Source organism: Argopecten irradians, chromosome 16 (assembly GCF_041381155.1).
Source record: "Argopecten irradians isolate NY chromosome 16, Ai_NY, whole genome shotgun sequence".
In the NCBI taxonomy this organism is placed as follows: Eukaryota; Metazoa; Mollusca; class Bivalvia; order Pectinida; family Pectinidae; genus Argopecten; species Argopecten irradians.
The window spans coordinates 31,562,128-31,579,662 of NC_091149.1; the positions used below are offsets into that span (position 1 = coordinate 31,562,128).

The 17,535-nt window shown below is 38.1% G+C and overlaps 1 protein-coding gene across 2 annotated transcripts; it reads left to right on the plus strand.

The window, feature by feature from the left end:
- The first annotated feature begins 1,191 nt into the window (after positions 1-1,191).
- Positions 1,192-17,093, plus strand: LOC138310598 (uncharacterized). 2 transcript variants are annotated; one of them, XM_069251864.1, is made up of 7 exons: positions 1,202-1,542; positions 11,082-11,154; positions 11,847-11,894; positions 12,261-12,308; positions 13,581-13,676; positions 15,230-15,361; positions 15,880-17,087. In XM_069251864.1, the coding sequence occupies exons 1-7, from the start codon at positions 1,532-1,534 to the stop codon at positions 16,078-16,080; spliced, it is 609 nt and encodes a 202-aa protein (XP_069107965.1). In that variant the 5' UTR covers positions 1,202-1,531; the 3' UTR covers positions 16,081-17,087. The 2 variants fall into 2 exon arrangements, with proteins under 2 accessions (XP_069107966.1, XP_069107965.1); XM_069251865.1 differs by lacking the exon at positions 13,581-13,676 and having other exon boundaries at positions 1,192-1,542; positions 15,880-17,093.
- Positions 17,094-17,535: the final 442 nt, after the last annotated feature.

The following is a 17,535-nucleotide window of genomic DNA, read 5'->3' on the forward strand; positions in this document are numbered from 1 at the left end:
GACATCTTCTCAACTTAACCAAAAATAATGTTTGACACCTTATCAACTTACAATATATGTAATAACACAAGATATAAATGATAGTAAACATAAATACGCAATAAAATGAATAATTATATAAAAGTATAATATAATGTTGTATTAAATATTAGCGAATATACTACTGGTGATATTTTAATGGAGGATATTTAACAACACAATACATTTAAATGTGTTATAAAGTTAAAATGCATGTATATATGAAGTAATCATTAACTTGCATAAAAGTAACAATGTTTTCAATGCAGGTAGGGCGTTAGCATTGTACCTGCTGGCCCTATTGCATGATCGTAAAAGGCGACTAAATTTAGGATCTTATCTTTTCTCTTCTTCCTAACTGACTTTATCTTTCCTTAATGCCTCCCATGGCACCGCCTCACTTTTGGCCTTGAGTTGAGCGTTCTCCCCTGTGAGGAAGGCGCTGGGTTCTGTCCCCTGGCCGAGACACACCATAGTCTATAAAAGTGGTAGTTTCTGCTCCTGCCTGGGACGACTGGTTCGCCCGTTGTCAGTATAATGTGACTGGGTGGGGTGTGTTGCTTGCTGTCTTCGGCGGCATGCTTCAGTAATATAGCACTATAAAAAGGGCAACAGTTCCACTATACAAGAGGACACAAAATGAATATACCGCAGTCTCCCAAAACACGCACCTCGCACAACATTCACGCAGCACACCGCATACATGGGAGGCCGTCCTTACATGACCATAGCTGTTAATAGGACGTTAATTAATCAAACAAACAAACAAAACTGTAACTTTGTTGTTTTGTGCCATGAGTCAGATGACCGTTAATGCCCATGGGCCTCTTGTTTTATATAAGTGAAATTACACGGTAGGGTGGGATATCAGACAGAAACAGAAGTCAGCCAACTCCAGTTTGTCTCTGATAACATCACTGTACAAATTAAAGTACTGGTACCCTAATCTCTGTGTAAACTTCTCTGGTTATCATTGTACTGTTACTGGGATATCTTAATTTTTTATAGTCTAATATTACGCGATACAATTTGTGCTGATACTTGAAACGTGTTCATTTATACACTGTTTTATAACACCTATACTATATTCGCCTATCTACAGGTAAACCCACTTTAAAGGGGATTCCCCACAAATAATGTTTATATATAGCCTACCGTGAATGAACGGACTGAGTTGTTATAGCGATGACAAAGAGACAACTCATTTATAACAGATCTACTAACAAAGGAATAGGGATGTCCTTTGTCATCTTTTCTACCAGGGGAAAAAGGAGAAATTCCATGTTCAAATAATGTTTATAAATAGATACACTTTATATTACATTCGACATGTAAACAAGTTCATAGGTAATCCCCATTACAAGCAGTGTTTATATATACTGTTGTGACCTACAGATCTAAACGCTGTTCCATGTCAGCGGCGTTGTGAAGGTAAGCATATAAACACAGTTCATAACACATCAACCGAGGAACTGTCGTACAACCTTATACAACAGACGTTTTACAACGACAAATGGCAAATTAGTAAGTGTTAAATCCGTACACAACTTATGTACAATCTAGTATAGCATTATGATACTTAAACACGAATTTGTATTGGTTATTAGAAATACCATTTACTCAATATTGATAGTTAAACTCAATTTGAAACAAGGGCCCAATGGGCCCGAATCGCTCACCTGCTATCTGGTAATCATGTATTGTAAACCGTGGTTTACAACGTTACATAATGTTTATCTACAGTTACATAGCATCTACAATAGCAATAATAATTAACAATGCATGTTATCTGTAACAAGTTTAATCACAGTTGTAAACACGTGTGTATAGTTCAGGAGTTAGAGAGAGAGCGATTAGCGAGCGCCACGTGACCGCGTCCGCACACATCGGTGACGTCGTCAAATCTGCGGTTCATAACACTCCTCCCCATTTTATGGAGCTCCCTCTTAGGATGATAATGTCGGTGGTCCTGCTGATGGCTCACGAGGTCCGATGTTGTCTTACGAGGCGTCGAGGTCCTGACGAAGTTTGTACTTAAAATCCGGAGTGCAGAGGCGCTAACTCCCAGAAACATCGCTTGTAAGGAAGATGAGCAAATTAAATATCTGTTGTTCCTTTTTGTCTGTTCTGTGTGGTCATGATTGTTTTATTACATGTAGAGTCCACTGCCCTTTTAACCGAAGGGACTTCCTGTCCGAACGGCAAATTAGATCTTATATACACTATACAGTTGTTCAACCGACCCTGCATGGGAACGTTGAGTGGGTCAGTGCAATTTAGGTACCAGATGAAATGGTGACACATGTGGTGTACGAGAATGGCGCCATTTTCCTTACTTATAATCATGCATGTACAAAAACATTGTAGGTACCGAGTTCATTTCTACGGTTATCTTTGGTACCTAGTTTGACATGGGCGGCTGTTAGTCTTTCTGCACAGGCCAGTCCTAATTGAGTATCTGTTACTCAATATTCCAGTATTTACTTCAAACATTTTGTACACATCTAATGCTATTGTTTTCCACAAACCATTCCTTGGTCTATGGATGAACGATCCTATTAAGGACACCTGCTCTCTCATTAGTAATTTACAAACAAGTCCGTGCTGCACCACATGTGGTGCCTGCAATAGTATGAAATCCCTTATTTATATATACAAATGACGGCGGCACGAACCCTGGCACCTGCCTGTAAACATTATTTGGAGATCGATTGACTCCCTATGGCATTACTAGTAAACTAACTACAACTAACTAGTATGCCCATTGTAATATTTTGACTGTTTTCCACCCTCCCCTTTTTGTTACGACTATTTATAAGAGGGGTGGACCACCAGCCCGAGGAGCGAGGCCTCAGTAGGGTATTGGTCCTGGGATGTGCTAGGCTGACGCAGATGGAGTTCCTCTATCCCCATCTTTATTACTCGGTCGGTTACAAAGTGGAGCCGACCGTATAGGATAGTGCGGTTCCCTTACCAATCGGGTTGATTCCTCCCAGGGAATAATCCAAACAGGAGGGATTTTACCCCACACCCCGGAGTTGGCTCTAAAGGAGTACAGGGTGAGACTGATCCCTGGAGATTGTAGGGATTCTATATACGGAGTCCTGAATAGATAAGAAGAACTGGGCGATTCTCCCAACCTCTTTAGACAGTCAGGAGCAAGAGACGATGAATATTTGATGACCAGGAGCTCCCCAGGAGTGACCGCCATGTCAAGGTCATGTTGAGCAAATGCTTGTCGTTAGGTTTCTGAGAGCTCCCCCGACGGTCTCGAGATAAGGTCATTCTCCTGGACTTCGCTATGCCGACCCCCTCCTCCTTCCGTAGAAGTGGCATTAGCTTGAGAACATTCATGGATATTGTCTAAGTTAGCCCTAAGGAGTTCTACAGGTTCCAAAATTCCTACTCGAGTACCTGCCCTCAACTTTATTGGGTGGTCAGTATCATTTATCACTCATTATCGTGTGCTCGGTTTGGGGACGGACCAAGGTGTTGCCTAGTAGTGGGCTGTCGGTGTTAAAGACGGGTTGTACCATGGACACCTGGTCCGGCTTGCCCTCCCATTTTACTGGACCGTAATTGACAGTATTAGGCTTTAACGTCGAACACGGCGACACTATTACCGCACACATTTTAGGCCCTGACCTACCCTTGCAAGGAGTAATGGGTATTGTCTCCTCACCTATGTGCATTTTACCCACACTTAAATCTAGTACACAGTTGTTTGCTGTTAAAAAGTCAACCCCCAGTAACATGTCGTCGGCAATTGGTGCCTCGCACGCTGTCCAAAGAACTCCTACCCGTCTTTAATTTCCCACACTTCTGTCATGTTCCCTGTGAAACTAAGAAGTCCGATACGATTACCTAGAATTAAGGGTCCCTAAGTTTATCCAACAGTCCCCGTCTTACAAGCGTCATTGTCGCCACCGTATCTACCACGGTGGTAACCAAAGTACCATTCACGGTCATTGGTATGTACAGACTACTGCCCTTGCTGAGTACTAAATTGATTTCGTGCTCGGGTCACTGCCCTCTGGTAGGCGTACCTGCGTTTCATAAGTTTGACAGAGAGGAAGATCGAGCTCCTCCCGAACGGTTGTCCCGCACATGAGAAGCCTGATGAGGATTATTACCGCGATTACCTGGGTATCCTCCCTGGGGCCAATAATCCCTACCCTGTGGTGGCGGCCCCTGAATCGAGACCACATTCGCCTGCGAAGGGGGGCCAGTCTGCTGGCTGTACTGTCTATCTTTGGGTCGCGGGCCCGAAGAGTTACCATAATCTGTGTACTGAGTACGCTGCGCGTCTGGCATGTAATACGACGATGGATAATAGACTCTCGCGTCTCTTGAGGATAGTATTTCTTTAACTGATAGTTTGTACAATCAACTCCTGCGAATGCGGAGTGTTATCGCCTTCTTGAGTGCCCTCAGCAAAGTCTACCTGGCGGCTAGGAAAAGTATTTGAGCGGCTCCCGAATAGAGCACGCTGATTGGCTAAATAGGTGCGAACATATTTCACAGCCTCAGAAACCATTTTCGAATTCTTATCCATAGCTTTTTGTGCCGTCGTACAATCTCTACAGCTGCAGAGAAAAGATTCAGTACCTAATTTGTTTAGAGTGATCTCCTTAGCTTCCTAATAACCATCTTTAACTACCGTTTGAACTCTCTGCGCATACTCCGTTATTGATATCGTTTCCTCCTGTCGGAGGTTTGAGGCCTCTCGACGGTTTACGACAGCCTCTTGTTTAGAGCTGAATCTTTCCTTCATCTTTTGTTTTAAACTCCTATATGTAGTATCATGTGGAAGCGTATCCGCGTACTCCAACGCGTCATCTTGTAAACAGTCAAAAAAACGTCTAATGGACTTCTCCTCTGTCCAGTCATTTTCATTGGTATGCGCAATGCGATCAAACTTTAGCACAAACGGCTCCCATGGGCGGAACCCCTGAAAATGGTGGCTAATTGAGGTGGAGTGAACTGGTTTAGAGGCATACCTACTGGTTGGACGTGCAATGACGGTTGACCCTGTCCCCCTTGTTGAAAGTTATTCCCAACAGTGTTATTAGGATGAAGAGCCTGCTTCTCCAGCTGATTACCAGTGTTACTTACCTGGGAACTGTTTCCCTGTGACCCCTTACATACATACCATCCTTAGGTATCACAGCCTGTATGTTTGATAGCATCTCACCAGAAGCTGGTGTTGTCGTCTCTAGCGGTGGCTTGTCAGACACCTGCCAGGAGCTGTCGTAAGACTGACCTAATGATGGTTTATTATCTTCTAATGAACCAATCATTTGCTTAATTTCCTCATGTTCCTTACGTACCTTTATTTCTTCTATCCCCTTTCTTAATTCTCTGAATTCCTCCCTCCACATTTCATCCCTATCCATGTTAAATGGAGGAATAGGGGGAGCTGTTATGTCGATGGCAGTTTTATGACCCTCCAACATCCATGTTACCCATACATCACGTTTTATGATAGATATGTCACTTAGCTCATCAGGAGATAAGGGCGCGCCTTTTTGTTCTGTTTCATGAATGATATTGTTAGCGGTTGCTTCTCCAACCCCTTGTAATGTCTTTAACTGCTGGCTAGTCGTAGTGAATAGATTAACACATTCAGACATTATCTAAATCTCTACTAGTACGGCTTAAAACGAACTCTAATAACAACACTATGGCTGACAAATCGTTTAGATGTAAAAATAAAACAACTCAACAACAGCCGAGAAATTGTCAAAATTTTTGTCATTTTCTTTTCTTTTTTAAGACCGCTACAAAAAGGCCCAAATTATCCTGAAAAGAAATAAAATCAGGCGCCCGTATGTGTAATAAATGTCGGAGACCGAAAAGAGAAAGAAAAAAATATGGAAGCCAATTCTCGCTACTGTGAATATGTGGTCGGTAGTGGAATTACGCAGTAGCACAAATGTCGAAATAAAGCCAAATTATTTTAAATACTGAAACGTTTTCTTGAAAAAAAACTGTTTCAACGATGACTCTTAAGGATGTACTCCTCTGAGAAGTCAAAAATTTCTTGTATTAATCTTTTTTTCTCATATAGATTTTTGGAAATAGGAGTTCATACCATAAAAGAAAATAGGAGAAAAAACATATGTCCGTGTGCTCTTTTTTTGAGCTATTGTCACTCAAAGATACCTAATTGATAAAATATTCGATTTAATGGGAATTTTGCCGTTTTGACCATATATACAAAAGATTAAAGCCATAATTTCCGAATGAGGTGTTTGATATGTATGGATGTTTGTAGAATTTATTTTCTAGTGGTCTTCTTTAAAAATATACCATTTTTGATCAATAAGACTTACATTTTTTCTCAGAATAACAACATATGCTACCCCTACCCCTTAATTTTGAGCTTCAAAATGCACCATTTTCAGCCATTTTTGCCAAATTTAGCCCTTAATAGAAAAAGTCCTGGTATTAAACTTTTGTTAATATTTTTCATATCAAAAGGGAAAGGGTTGTTCTTTCTAAATCAGGCAGAAAAATGGGGGGTCCGTGTGCTTACTTTTTTGCCCCATTTGAATATTTGTTATTTTTCAGTATTTTCGAGTAAAAAATAATTGTGCTCAAATTACCATTAAATGTAAAAATAAAGAGACAAAAGTGTATCATATGACACATTAATGTTCAATATTTTAATTACCATCAACCCAGTAAAGAATTACAGCAACAATTACCTCGATACAGCTAAAAATACTGGCGCAGTGATGATTTAAGTAAAAACAATTTCAGTAAAAAATGGTAAAACTGTGGCTCTACTCAAAGCGAAAAGACACAATTTCAAAATGGCCGCCAAATGGGCCATTTCTCAAAATCCTCATATAATTTTTTTTACTAAAACTAGAAATGTAATTTTTTGACAAAATTTGCAACTGGTAACTTCCTACAGATATTGATAGATTTTATTTGAAAATCTCAAAACTTTTTTGATCTATGTCGAAACGAGACTTCAACGGGACTGAAACCTCAGAAGAATACAACCTTAATACAAAGTTATCTACGATATGAATGACAAAAGTTTTCTATGAAGTATTAAGTTACATAACAAGTCAAAATGGCTTCCCACGTGCGCGGTTATCAAGAGACCCGAAGTCCGAGAACGTGAGAAAATAAATCAAAATATGGCGTGGAAATGCTCACACTTCTGACACCAGTATTGTAAACCGTGGTTTACAACGTTACATATATGTTTATCTACAGTTACATAGCATCTACAATTGCAATAATAATTAACAATGCATGTTATCTGTAACATGTTTAATCACAGTTGTAAACACGTGTGTATAGTTTAGGAGTTAAAAAGAGAGAGAGCGAAGACGTCATCAAATCTGCGGTTCACAACACATGCATGGTTCATACTTAACAAATAGGAGAGTGAAAAAGAATTTATATCATGCCCAAGCACATTAGAGGCCCCTTTGCCTCTTGGTTATTAAGAAGTCTTTTAAAGATTTTAGCCTATTTGAACCCTATGACCTTGAATGAAGGTCAAGGTCATTCATTTGAACAAACTTTGTAGCCCTTCATTACAACATGTCATGCCAAATATCAGGTCCCTAGGCCTCTTGGTTATTAAGAAGTCGTTAAAAAAAATTGGCCTATTTGCCCCCGTGACCTTGAATGAAAGTCAAGGTCATTCATTTGAACAAACTTTGTAGCCCTTGATCCCAGCATTCTACAGGCCCAATATCAGGTCTCTAGGCCTCTTGGTTATTAAGACGATGCCGTTTAACCATTTTAGCCTATTTGACCCCTGTGACCTCGAATGGTCATTCATTTGAACAAACTTTGTAGCCCTTCATCCCAGCATGCAACAAGCCCAATATCAGTTTCCTAGGCCTCTTGGTTCTTGAGAAGAAGTCGTTTAAAGATTTTAGCTTATTTGACCCCCATGACCTTGAATGAAGGTCAAGGTCCTTCATTTGAACAAACTTTGTATCCCTTCATCCCAACATGTCATGCTAAATATCAGGTCCCTACGCTGTTGGTTATTAAGAAGAAGTCGTTTAAAAATTTTGGCCTATTTGACCCCCTTGACCTTGAATGACGATCAAGGTAATTCATTTGAACAAACTTAGTAGCCTTTTATCCCTGCATGCCTCAGGCCCAATATCAGGTCCCTAGGCCTCTTGGTTATTAAGAAGTCGTTTAAAGATTTTAGTCTATTGGACCCCTGTGACTTTGACTGAAGGTCAAGGTCATTCATTTGAACAAACTTTGTAGCCCTTCATCCCAACATGTCATGCCAAATATAAGGTCCCTAGGCCTCTTAATTATTAAGAAGTCGTTTAAATATTTTAGCCTATTTGACCCCTGAGACTTTGACTGAAGGTCAAAGTCATTCATTTGAACAAATTTTGTAGCCCTTCATTCCAGCATGCCACAAGCTTTATATCAGGTCCCTAGGCCTATCGGTTCTTAAAGAAGTAGTAGTTTAACGCTTTTAGCCTATTTGACCCCCATGACCTTGAATAAAGGTCATTGTCATTCATTTCAACAAAATTTGTAGCCCTTCATCCCAACATATCTCATGCCAAATATCGGGTCCCTAGGCCTCTTGGTTATTAAGAAGAAGTCGTGTAAATATTTTAGCCTATTTGACTCCCGTGACCTCGAATGAATGTCAAGGTCATCATTCATTTGAACAAACTTGGTAGACCTTGATTCCATTATGCCACAGGCCCAATATCAGGTCCTTAGGCCTCTTAGTTATTAAGAAGTCGTTTAAAGATTTTAATCTATTTCTCCTCTGTGACCTTGAATGAAGGTCAAGGTCATTCATTTGATCAAACTTTGTAGCCCTTCATCCCAGCATGTCACAAGCTCCATATCAGGTCCTTAGGCCTCTTGGTTCTTAAGAAGTCGTTTGAAGATTTTAGCCTATTTGACCCCTGTGACCTTGACTGAAAGTCAAGGTCATTCATTTGAACAAACTTTGTAGCCCTTCATACAAGCATGTCATATGCCAAATATCAGGTCTCTAGGCCTCTTGGTTATGAAGTAGAAGTCGTATCAAGATATTTTAGCCTATTGGACCCCTGTGACCTTGAATAAAGTTCAAGGTCATTCATTTGAACAAATTGAACAATAAATTTCGACACCACTGACGAGTACACCGTATCCGATGTACCACCATGGCTCATTCAAACACCTGATATCAAATTATCTCTACATGAGAGGGCCAAGTCCAGTGCATTACCCGAAGAACATAAATCCTCCTTTCGGGAGTGCATTAGGACTTTCCCTGATTAAAATACAGATCCCTATGCCCACTCCGTTATATAAAGGATCTGACAATATCCCATAGGGGGTAACATCCAAATGACCTTTGTACCACGTGGTCTTCATATAAGAAACACTTTCTACACCTTGTCACATCCATTGAAAACGATATTTCGTCCCGGTATACATATACAATTAGCTTTATTGTGCTCTTTGGGCGAGATGACTACGTAAACCAAAATAATTCTGACAGTTTTTTGAACTATTTCGTCCCTGAAATTCACTGTCAAAATTTTGCAAGTTGCAATTTGATTGGCCATTTCCAAAGGTCACCTGGACATGACCCCTAATGGGATTTTCTCAGATCCGTTTAAGGATCTGTATTTTAATCAGATTGGTTATCGTCTTAAACTCAAATGACTTATCTCTGGATTCCCAGTCATGTGGGTATAAAGGGGAATGAACAGGCCGATAAAGCAGCTAAGATTGCTCTTCGCCTAGCACAAACAGATTTGAAACTACCATACACCGACATCAAACCTTCAATTCAGTCAGCCATCAAACACCATTGGCAACAAAGGTGGTCTACCGAAACAAACAATAAACTGTTTAAAAATCAACCTACACTTACAATCCTAAACTGTCCATTCGGAAAGACCGCAGAAAGGAAGTTGTTCTCTCTCGGCTCCGAACTGGACACATATTTTACACATTCCTATCTATTGAGAGGGGAGGATCCTCCCACATGCCATGCATGTGATTCTCCTCTCACAGTGGAGCATATTTTAGTGCACTGTATTGATTTTAAGCACATACGAGATAAGTACTACGACGTCTCCGACATGTACACTTTGTTCCATGTCGCGAGACATAATCGTATTTTTAATTATCTCAAAGAAATCGGTATTCTAAACAACATATGAACGTTTTCTCATCATATCATCGTATCAACTCAACATTTCATAGTTTCATCAACATTGTGCATGAGTTTTTTCATGTATTTTAGAACTGTTTTATCCCAAGCAAACCTTTTTTATCAAATAAACGTTTACAATCTGTGTTTTAGTCCTTACTTGCCTTTTCTTACCCTGATCTTTTATCCTGATAAATGCCTGTAGTTTGGCCCTAATTGACCTTAGTTGTCGATGGGCCGTAAAACTCAAACAATCAAACAATCATTTGAACAAACTTGGTAGCCCTTCCTCCCAGCATCTCACAGGCCCAATTTTTGGTCTCTAAGCCTCTTGGATATAAAGAAGAAGTTGTTTAAATGGAAAATGGACGGACGCCGCACCACAGCATATTAAGCTCACTTGCCCTTCGGGTAGGTGAGCTGAAAATGCTCTATGTGAATCGGTTTTAGTAATAAAATGTTACTTTTTTTCTATTTACCTAAATTACACATTGTATATCACTAAAATTTTCATGACTGTTTATATATAATATTAAATATTCGCGTAATTTTCGAATATTTAGCTGCGTTCCCCACACCACGAATATAAACAAACACGTTATCATAAGCTGTATGTCACAATAAAAAACGTCTAAACTAAAATATTAATCGGGGTGTTTGCGCGAACGATTGAAAATTTGAACACTAGTAACACGATAATGTAATACAATATATAACTCGTTCATAAACAGTTCCCAACACTAATTAAAACATTTATTGATATTATGCCATATGCCATATCAACAGAGTAATCAAATAAATAAGCGATTTCTTAAAAATAAGCTCAACTAAATTTACTAGAAACCGAAATGTTTAGTTTGTCATTTCCTAAATTGTTTGAATCATTCTGTTGCAGCGATTACTTATTCAAGTACCTGCTGATAGGGGACTCGGGTGTCGGGAAATCATCCTTGCTACTCAGATTTGCGGTAAGTATGGGGTCCTATAGTGTTTAGCATGTTTTTTTCATTTCACGAAGTATCAGAATGAGGATCCTAACTTTAATCAAATTGAATGATAGACGCCATATGCAAAGGTTTCTTTAAATATGGTTATATTTTATATTTATATCCGTATTTACACAGTATCTTTATATCCGTAATTACACAGTATATTATTATTTATATCCGTAATTACACAGTATATTTATATCCGTAATTACACAGTATATCTATATCCGTAATTACACAGTATGTATCCGTAATTACACAGTATATTTATATCCATTTTTACACAGTATATTTATAACCATATTTACACAGTATCTTTATATCCGTAATTACACAGTATATTTATATCCGGAATTATACAGCATATTTATATCTGTAATTACACAGTATATTTGTATCCGTAAGTACACAGTATATTTATGACACGGGGAATCATGCGTAACACCTGTTTATTTACATAGTTTGTTTTCTTCAAACATAGACTATTTACAATATAACTGTATTAATACATTACGTTCATATAATTCACTGACAATTAAAATTAGTGTATTCAACGTAAAACATAAAGGGTTTAGAATGTAAAAATGATAGAGAAGCAATATTAGAAATATGTATTTCCTTGAATTATAATTTATATAAATATTGTATCATAATGTCTGTTTGTTTTACAGGATAACATATTTTCAGACGCGTTTATCGCCACTGTTGGCGTAAATTTTGTAAGTATATACAAGTAATTAGCATAGTGTATCCGTCATAATCTCTGAAGTAATAAATACATATTTGAATTTTGTTTTACATTGATGGTTCTAATTACACTTTACCCTGTGATCGGTGATTTTAACTTTTCTGCATGGTTACATTACTACATACGTTGTCGTGTAAACGGAAAATTGATAATACATGTACTTGAATATTTATATATTGAATCAACATTTATACTGTGTAAGTAATATCAGATAGTTATTTTTAGATCTGATTTGATTGAAAACAAACATCGACTATATCTGATAATTGTTTTATATTAAGACGCTATTACGAAATGTAATGTACAGGTGTATTCGTGTTGAAACTTCCTTCTGTAGAAAATCCGAACAGTCAACATCGATGACAAAACTGCAAGTCTACAAATAGTAAGTGTAACAAATGTTATCATTATAATAACCTTCTTGAGCACTTTGATCGCACAAGCACGAAGTAGCATTGAATTAACCAATATTACACTAATATGAGAGGAAAAGTATGTTATTGATATTTGGAGGAAAAGTCTGTTCTTGATATTTGGTGCCCTGCAGGTAGGGCGTTAGAATTGTACCTGCTGCCCCTATTGCATGATCGTAAAAGGCAACTAAATTTAGGATCTTATCTTTTCTCTTCTTCCTAACTGACTTTATCTTTCCTAATGCCTCCCTTGGCGCCGCCTCACTTTTTGCCTTGTGTTGAGCCTTCGCCCCTGTGAGGAAGGCTCTGGGTTCTGTCCCCTGGCCGAGACACACCAAAGTCTATAAAAGTGGTAGTTTCTTCTCCTGCTTAGCGCTCAGCATACAGGGAGTAGGACGACTGGTTCGCCCGTTGTCAGTATAATGTGACCGGGTAGGGTGTGTTGCTTGGTGTCTTCAGCGGCATGCTTCAGTGATATAGCACTATAAAAAGGGCAACAGTTCCCACTATACAAGAAGACACAACACGAACATACCGCAGTCTCCCAAAACACGCACCTCACACTTCTCACACGCTACACACTGCATACATGGGAGGCCGTCCTTACATGACCCTGGCTGTTAATATGACGTTAAAATAATCAAACAAACAAACAATCTTTACGGCAACAAAAATATTTCTAATAACTTTTATAGAAAAAGACCTATGTTTTTAACAATAGAAAAATACTGTATAAACTTCAAAATAAATATACTTATAAATTGTTAATTCTTTTAGCATACTATTTGGCATCAAAAAGTATATATATATTTATATAATATATGAATGTAATTAAAGATAATTTGACATGTTTTAAAGATGCTCCACCGCTGACGAATGGTATTTTTTCACTATAAAAACAGGATCAGACGATTAGGTATTTTTCTTCAGTTACAAAAGTTACTTAGTTTACACCATTACCACCACTGAAAAGTTTGAGCTTCTAATCTTACTTCAAGATAAAAATATTAGAAATAATGATTGTATCCCGAAAATGAAGTTCTGACTGCGCATGCACCAAAAGCAAAATAAATATTTATATAATTTTACATATTTTTTGTGTTAATTAGACATATGTATACACAATTAAACACCAGTTGTTGTTCAAATGATGAGTATCATTTAGGGTCTGTCGGCGGTGGAGCATCTTTAACAGAAAAATTATTCATTAATCAATGTAAAGGTATCGGTTGTATTAATAACAGTGGGATACTGCGGGTAAGGATCGATTCAAAACCATGACGTCATCGTTCTACCGAGGAGCTCATGGCATAATGCTGGTCTATGACGTCACTGATATGGTAAGTAATAATGCAGACTTTATTTAAACTTGAAAACCCTGGCGGCCTAAAAACCTCGTCACAATCTGGTCAATCTGGTCATAATCTGTGTTAAATAATGTCCACTGAAAATGACTATTAAACTTGGCTGAGCTCTTAAGGCATTTAACTTAGATACTAACTTTTAAGAAAATCTGTTTATTACAATTATTGCACAGAGAATGACAGAAAATGACGTTTTTAGTACATCAAAGGTTATAACTCCACTACATAATGTCGGCCAAAAGTGGCAATCGAACTTGGTCAAGCCGTTAAGGCATCTGACCTTGTTACCAAGTTTGAAGAAAATCGGTTAATATTTATTAGAGTTATTGCAGGGAAATTGCAGAAAATGATTTTTTTTATTAATTCACAGAGCCAAAACTCTGCAGAAAAATGACATTTGTACTAAATTAAAGGGCCATAACTCTGATAAATACCATCCGCTGATGGTCTAACCCGACATTAAACCTTATTACCAAGTTTGAAAAAAATATGTTAATATTTATAAGTTATTGTATAGGAAGTGGCAGAAACTGACTTTTTATTTAAGCAAAGGGCCATAACTCCTCTAAATAAGGTCCATCTACAGTCGCAATCGAACTTGGCCTAGACCTTAAGGCATTTAACTGTATCACCAAGTTAAAGAAAATCGGTTTATATTTGTTACAGTTATTGCACGGAAACCAAGTGTTACAGACAGACGGACAGACCGACGGAAAGACAGACGGACAAACCCAAATTAATATCCCCCCGTTTCGGCGAAAGCGGTGGATAAAAAAGTACTATACAAGAAGACACTATATGAATATACCAAAACTAGCACCTCGCACAACATACAAGCAACCCACCGCATACATTTCTAATATTTTATGGCAAAATGATACATTTACAAATATTTAATTTCGTATCAAAGTAAGTTTTCGCCACGATGAACAGCAATGCGTATGCAACAACATAAAAAAAACCTCCTGCCCTCCGTCCGCAGCTACCGTAACATACATAATATATGCCGAAAGCAAAATTTGACCCAATTGCTGCTGTTGAGCGCTCGCCTCTGTGAGGTATACTCTGGGCTCTGACCCCTGGCCGAGACACACCAAAGTCTTTAAAAGTGGTAGTTTCTGCTCCTGCTTAGCAAAACGGGAGTGGAACCGACTGGTTTGCCCGTTGTCAGTATAATGTGAGCGGGTGGGGTATGTTGCTTCGGCGGCATGTTTCAGTGATATAGCACTATAAAAGGGCAAAAGTTCCACTATACTAGAAGACAACACGAATATACTGTAGTCTCCCAAAATACGCACTGCGCACTTCATACACGTAACACACCGCCTTCATGGGAGGTCGTCCTTACATGACCATGGCTGTTAATAGGACGTTAATTTAATCAAACAAACTGCATTGCTTCATTGAACGTAACAGACATTCAAGTGATGTTATGGTGACGATACTTCCGACACAGATGCCTAGTATTTGTATGAAGCATATCCCATATAACTTAACACTACTATAATAAATCTTGCGTGTCTCTATAGGAGTCGTTCCAACACATAGAGACATGGATTGACGAGATAAAGAAATACGGAGGTGGTGACAGTCCCATGATATTGGTGGGGAACAAATCGGACATGTCCACCTATCGGGTGGTTACATATACCATGGGGAAGGTAAGGATGCAGACGACTGAATTAGTCTGACTCTCATTATATATCCCTTCAGTGTGTTCAACTATGGAGCAAACTTTTAAATGCCTGTATGCTTTTTGAAACGTTACTGTTCTGTCGTGTCTGATGATTTTGTTTTAAGGTGCTGTGCCGCTGATTAATGGTATTTTTCACTTACAAAAGATTTTTACTTTATTACCATCATTGGCAAGTTCAAGCATTACCTTCTGATTTCATTTCAGAATGTATTTCAAAGTATTCAAAATAATGAATTGCAAAATTAATAAAATCCACTTTGCCCTTTGAGGAATGAGGTCCTAATTTCGCATACACCAAAAGCAAAACAAATCATCTTATATGTGTGTTCGTTCTAATGATATTGTTATGCTCTGGCTGTCAGCGGGGGAGCATCTTTAAAATATGGCAAACTTTTTTTTTATCAGACTACACATAACGTATGTGCAAAATCTTAAAAATTAGATCCGTGAAAATGATCACTTACTTTATTTTTTTTCTTTCAGAAATATGCTGAAGCATTAGGCATTTTGTTCATGGAGACTAGTGCCAAAAGTTCCGTCAACGTGGAAACGTTATTTATGTCCTTGACATCTGAAGTGAAAAGCGAAGTCGTCCAGGGTAAATTAGATATTACCAGTGGCGGTTCTGTGATTGTTCGAAACACTTCTTCAGTTAACAAGAAGAGGTCATGGATATGTTGCTGAAGATACACAGAACATAAATAATTGTGGCGATGCATGTCGAGTGAGGCTGCAACGGTGTGCGATAGCGATCCAGCAACGACTTTGGAGCGAATAAGCATATTGCGGAAAGCGTAATTGTAGAACACAAGCGACAAAACAATCCTTCCAATCCTGTTGGAGTAAACTGTTAAAGTAGAGTACAAGGTTCGTCGATATATTAAATGGTGTCAGTAAACTCCAAAGTTAATGTGGTATCAGTAAAAATCCATAGCTCTATCCCGGAGTCGACATTAGTTCTGACCCAAGCAACTGATAATGACATTCCAAGACACTGCTGCTATAGACATGGACCAACCAATCTGTTTAAAATACTGATCCATATTATCACTACGTTGGCGAAGATTGAACGGAGAGGTTATAAGGATCTGTATTTCAATCAGGTTGGTGGACCAACTTACATGTCGGCGAGATCTTAGATGTATGTTATACATACATGTTATACGTCTACCATGAGGCATTTCTGTGATGTACGCAACCTCATCTACTCTAAATCGATATCAGTGTCGATCCAAGATTCTGATCATGACGTTTCAATATCGGTAATCAGTAGGCCTAACTCATTCAAAGACAAACCGCTTCTCTACTTCAACTCGGATTTAATCCTTCTGCGCATACCATCGTAGATCAGTTTGCGATACTTAAAGAAATATTGTTAAATACATTAATTTATTGATAAAATATTTAACTGATTTTAGGAATTATTTTTTTGTTAGATTTGAATGATTTTTGAAATGATGACAATTAAAAATTATAAGAAACGAGGAAATATTTTGTTTTGTTGTCAATGCCGCAATGCGGCAGGAAGCGCGAGGTCATGACCCCACTTTTGGCGGGAACATATGAAATCAAATTCGTTGACAATGACGGGAAAGAGAAAAATATGGATATTTTTAAAAAAGAAATGCAACTGTCACGAGAAAAAATATTTATTTGCGTAAAAAACTGTAAATATAAGGAATAGATATTTATTTTGTTGAGGTTATGAGGGTATAATGATAATGGAGCCCGTGTAAATTTTCGCCGAGCCTCGGCGAGGTTACATAATTCACTTGTGCTCCATTACCATTATACCTTCATAACCTCAACAAAATAAATATCTATTTCTTAAATGTAAAGATATGAGAACAATTTCAATGTGACTTTACGTTAACGTTATGGTATACTTAGTCCACTGTTGGATTATTATTTGATGTTTTTTATACAGTTACATTTTATGTTATTTGTATAATAGTTATTGTATTTGCCTACTATTTATCTGATCTTTTTTTGTATATAGGTTATATTTGTATACCAATGTGATCACATGTGTAATTTCAGTTTCACACGATATTTTACAGACAGACGGACGAACAGATTCCGGGACGTTAATTAATCAAACAAACAAACAAACAAAAGTATATCCCCTTAACGTTATAA

Bases quoted from the DNA above. Each gene is read 5' to 3' on its own strand.
- LOC138310598 (XM_069251864.1), top strand. The intron at 11,895-12,260 runs GTAAGTATATAC...TTCCTTCTGTAG, and splicing joins CCACTGTTGGCGTAAATTTT to AAAATCCGAACAGTCAACAT. The intron at 12,309-13,580 runs GTAAGTGTAACA...TATTAATAACAG, and splicing joins AAACTGCAAGTCTACAAATA to TGGGATACTGCGGGTAAGGA.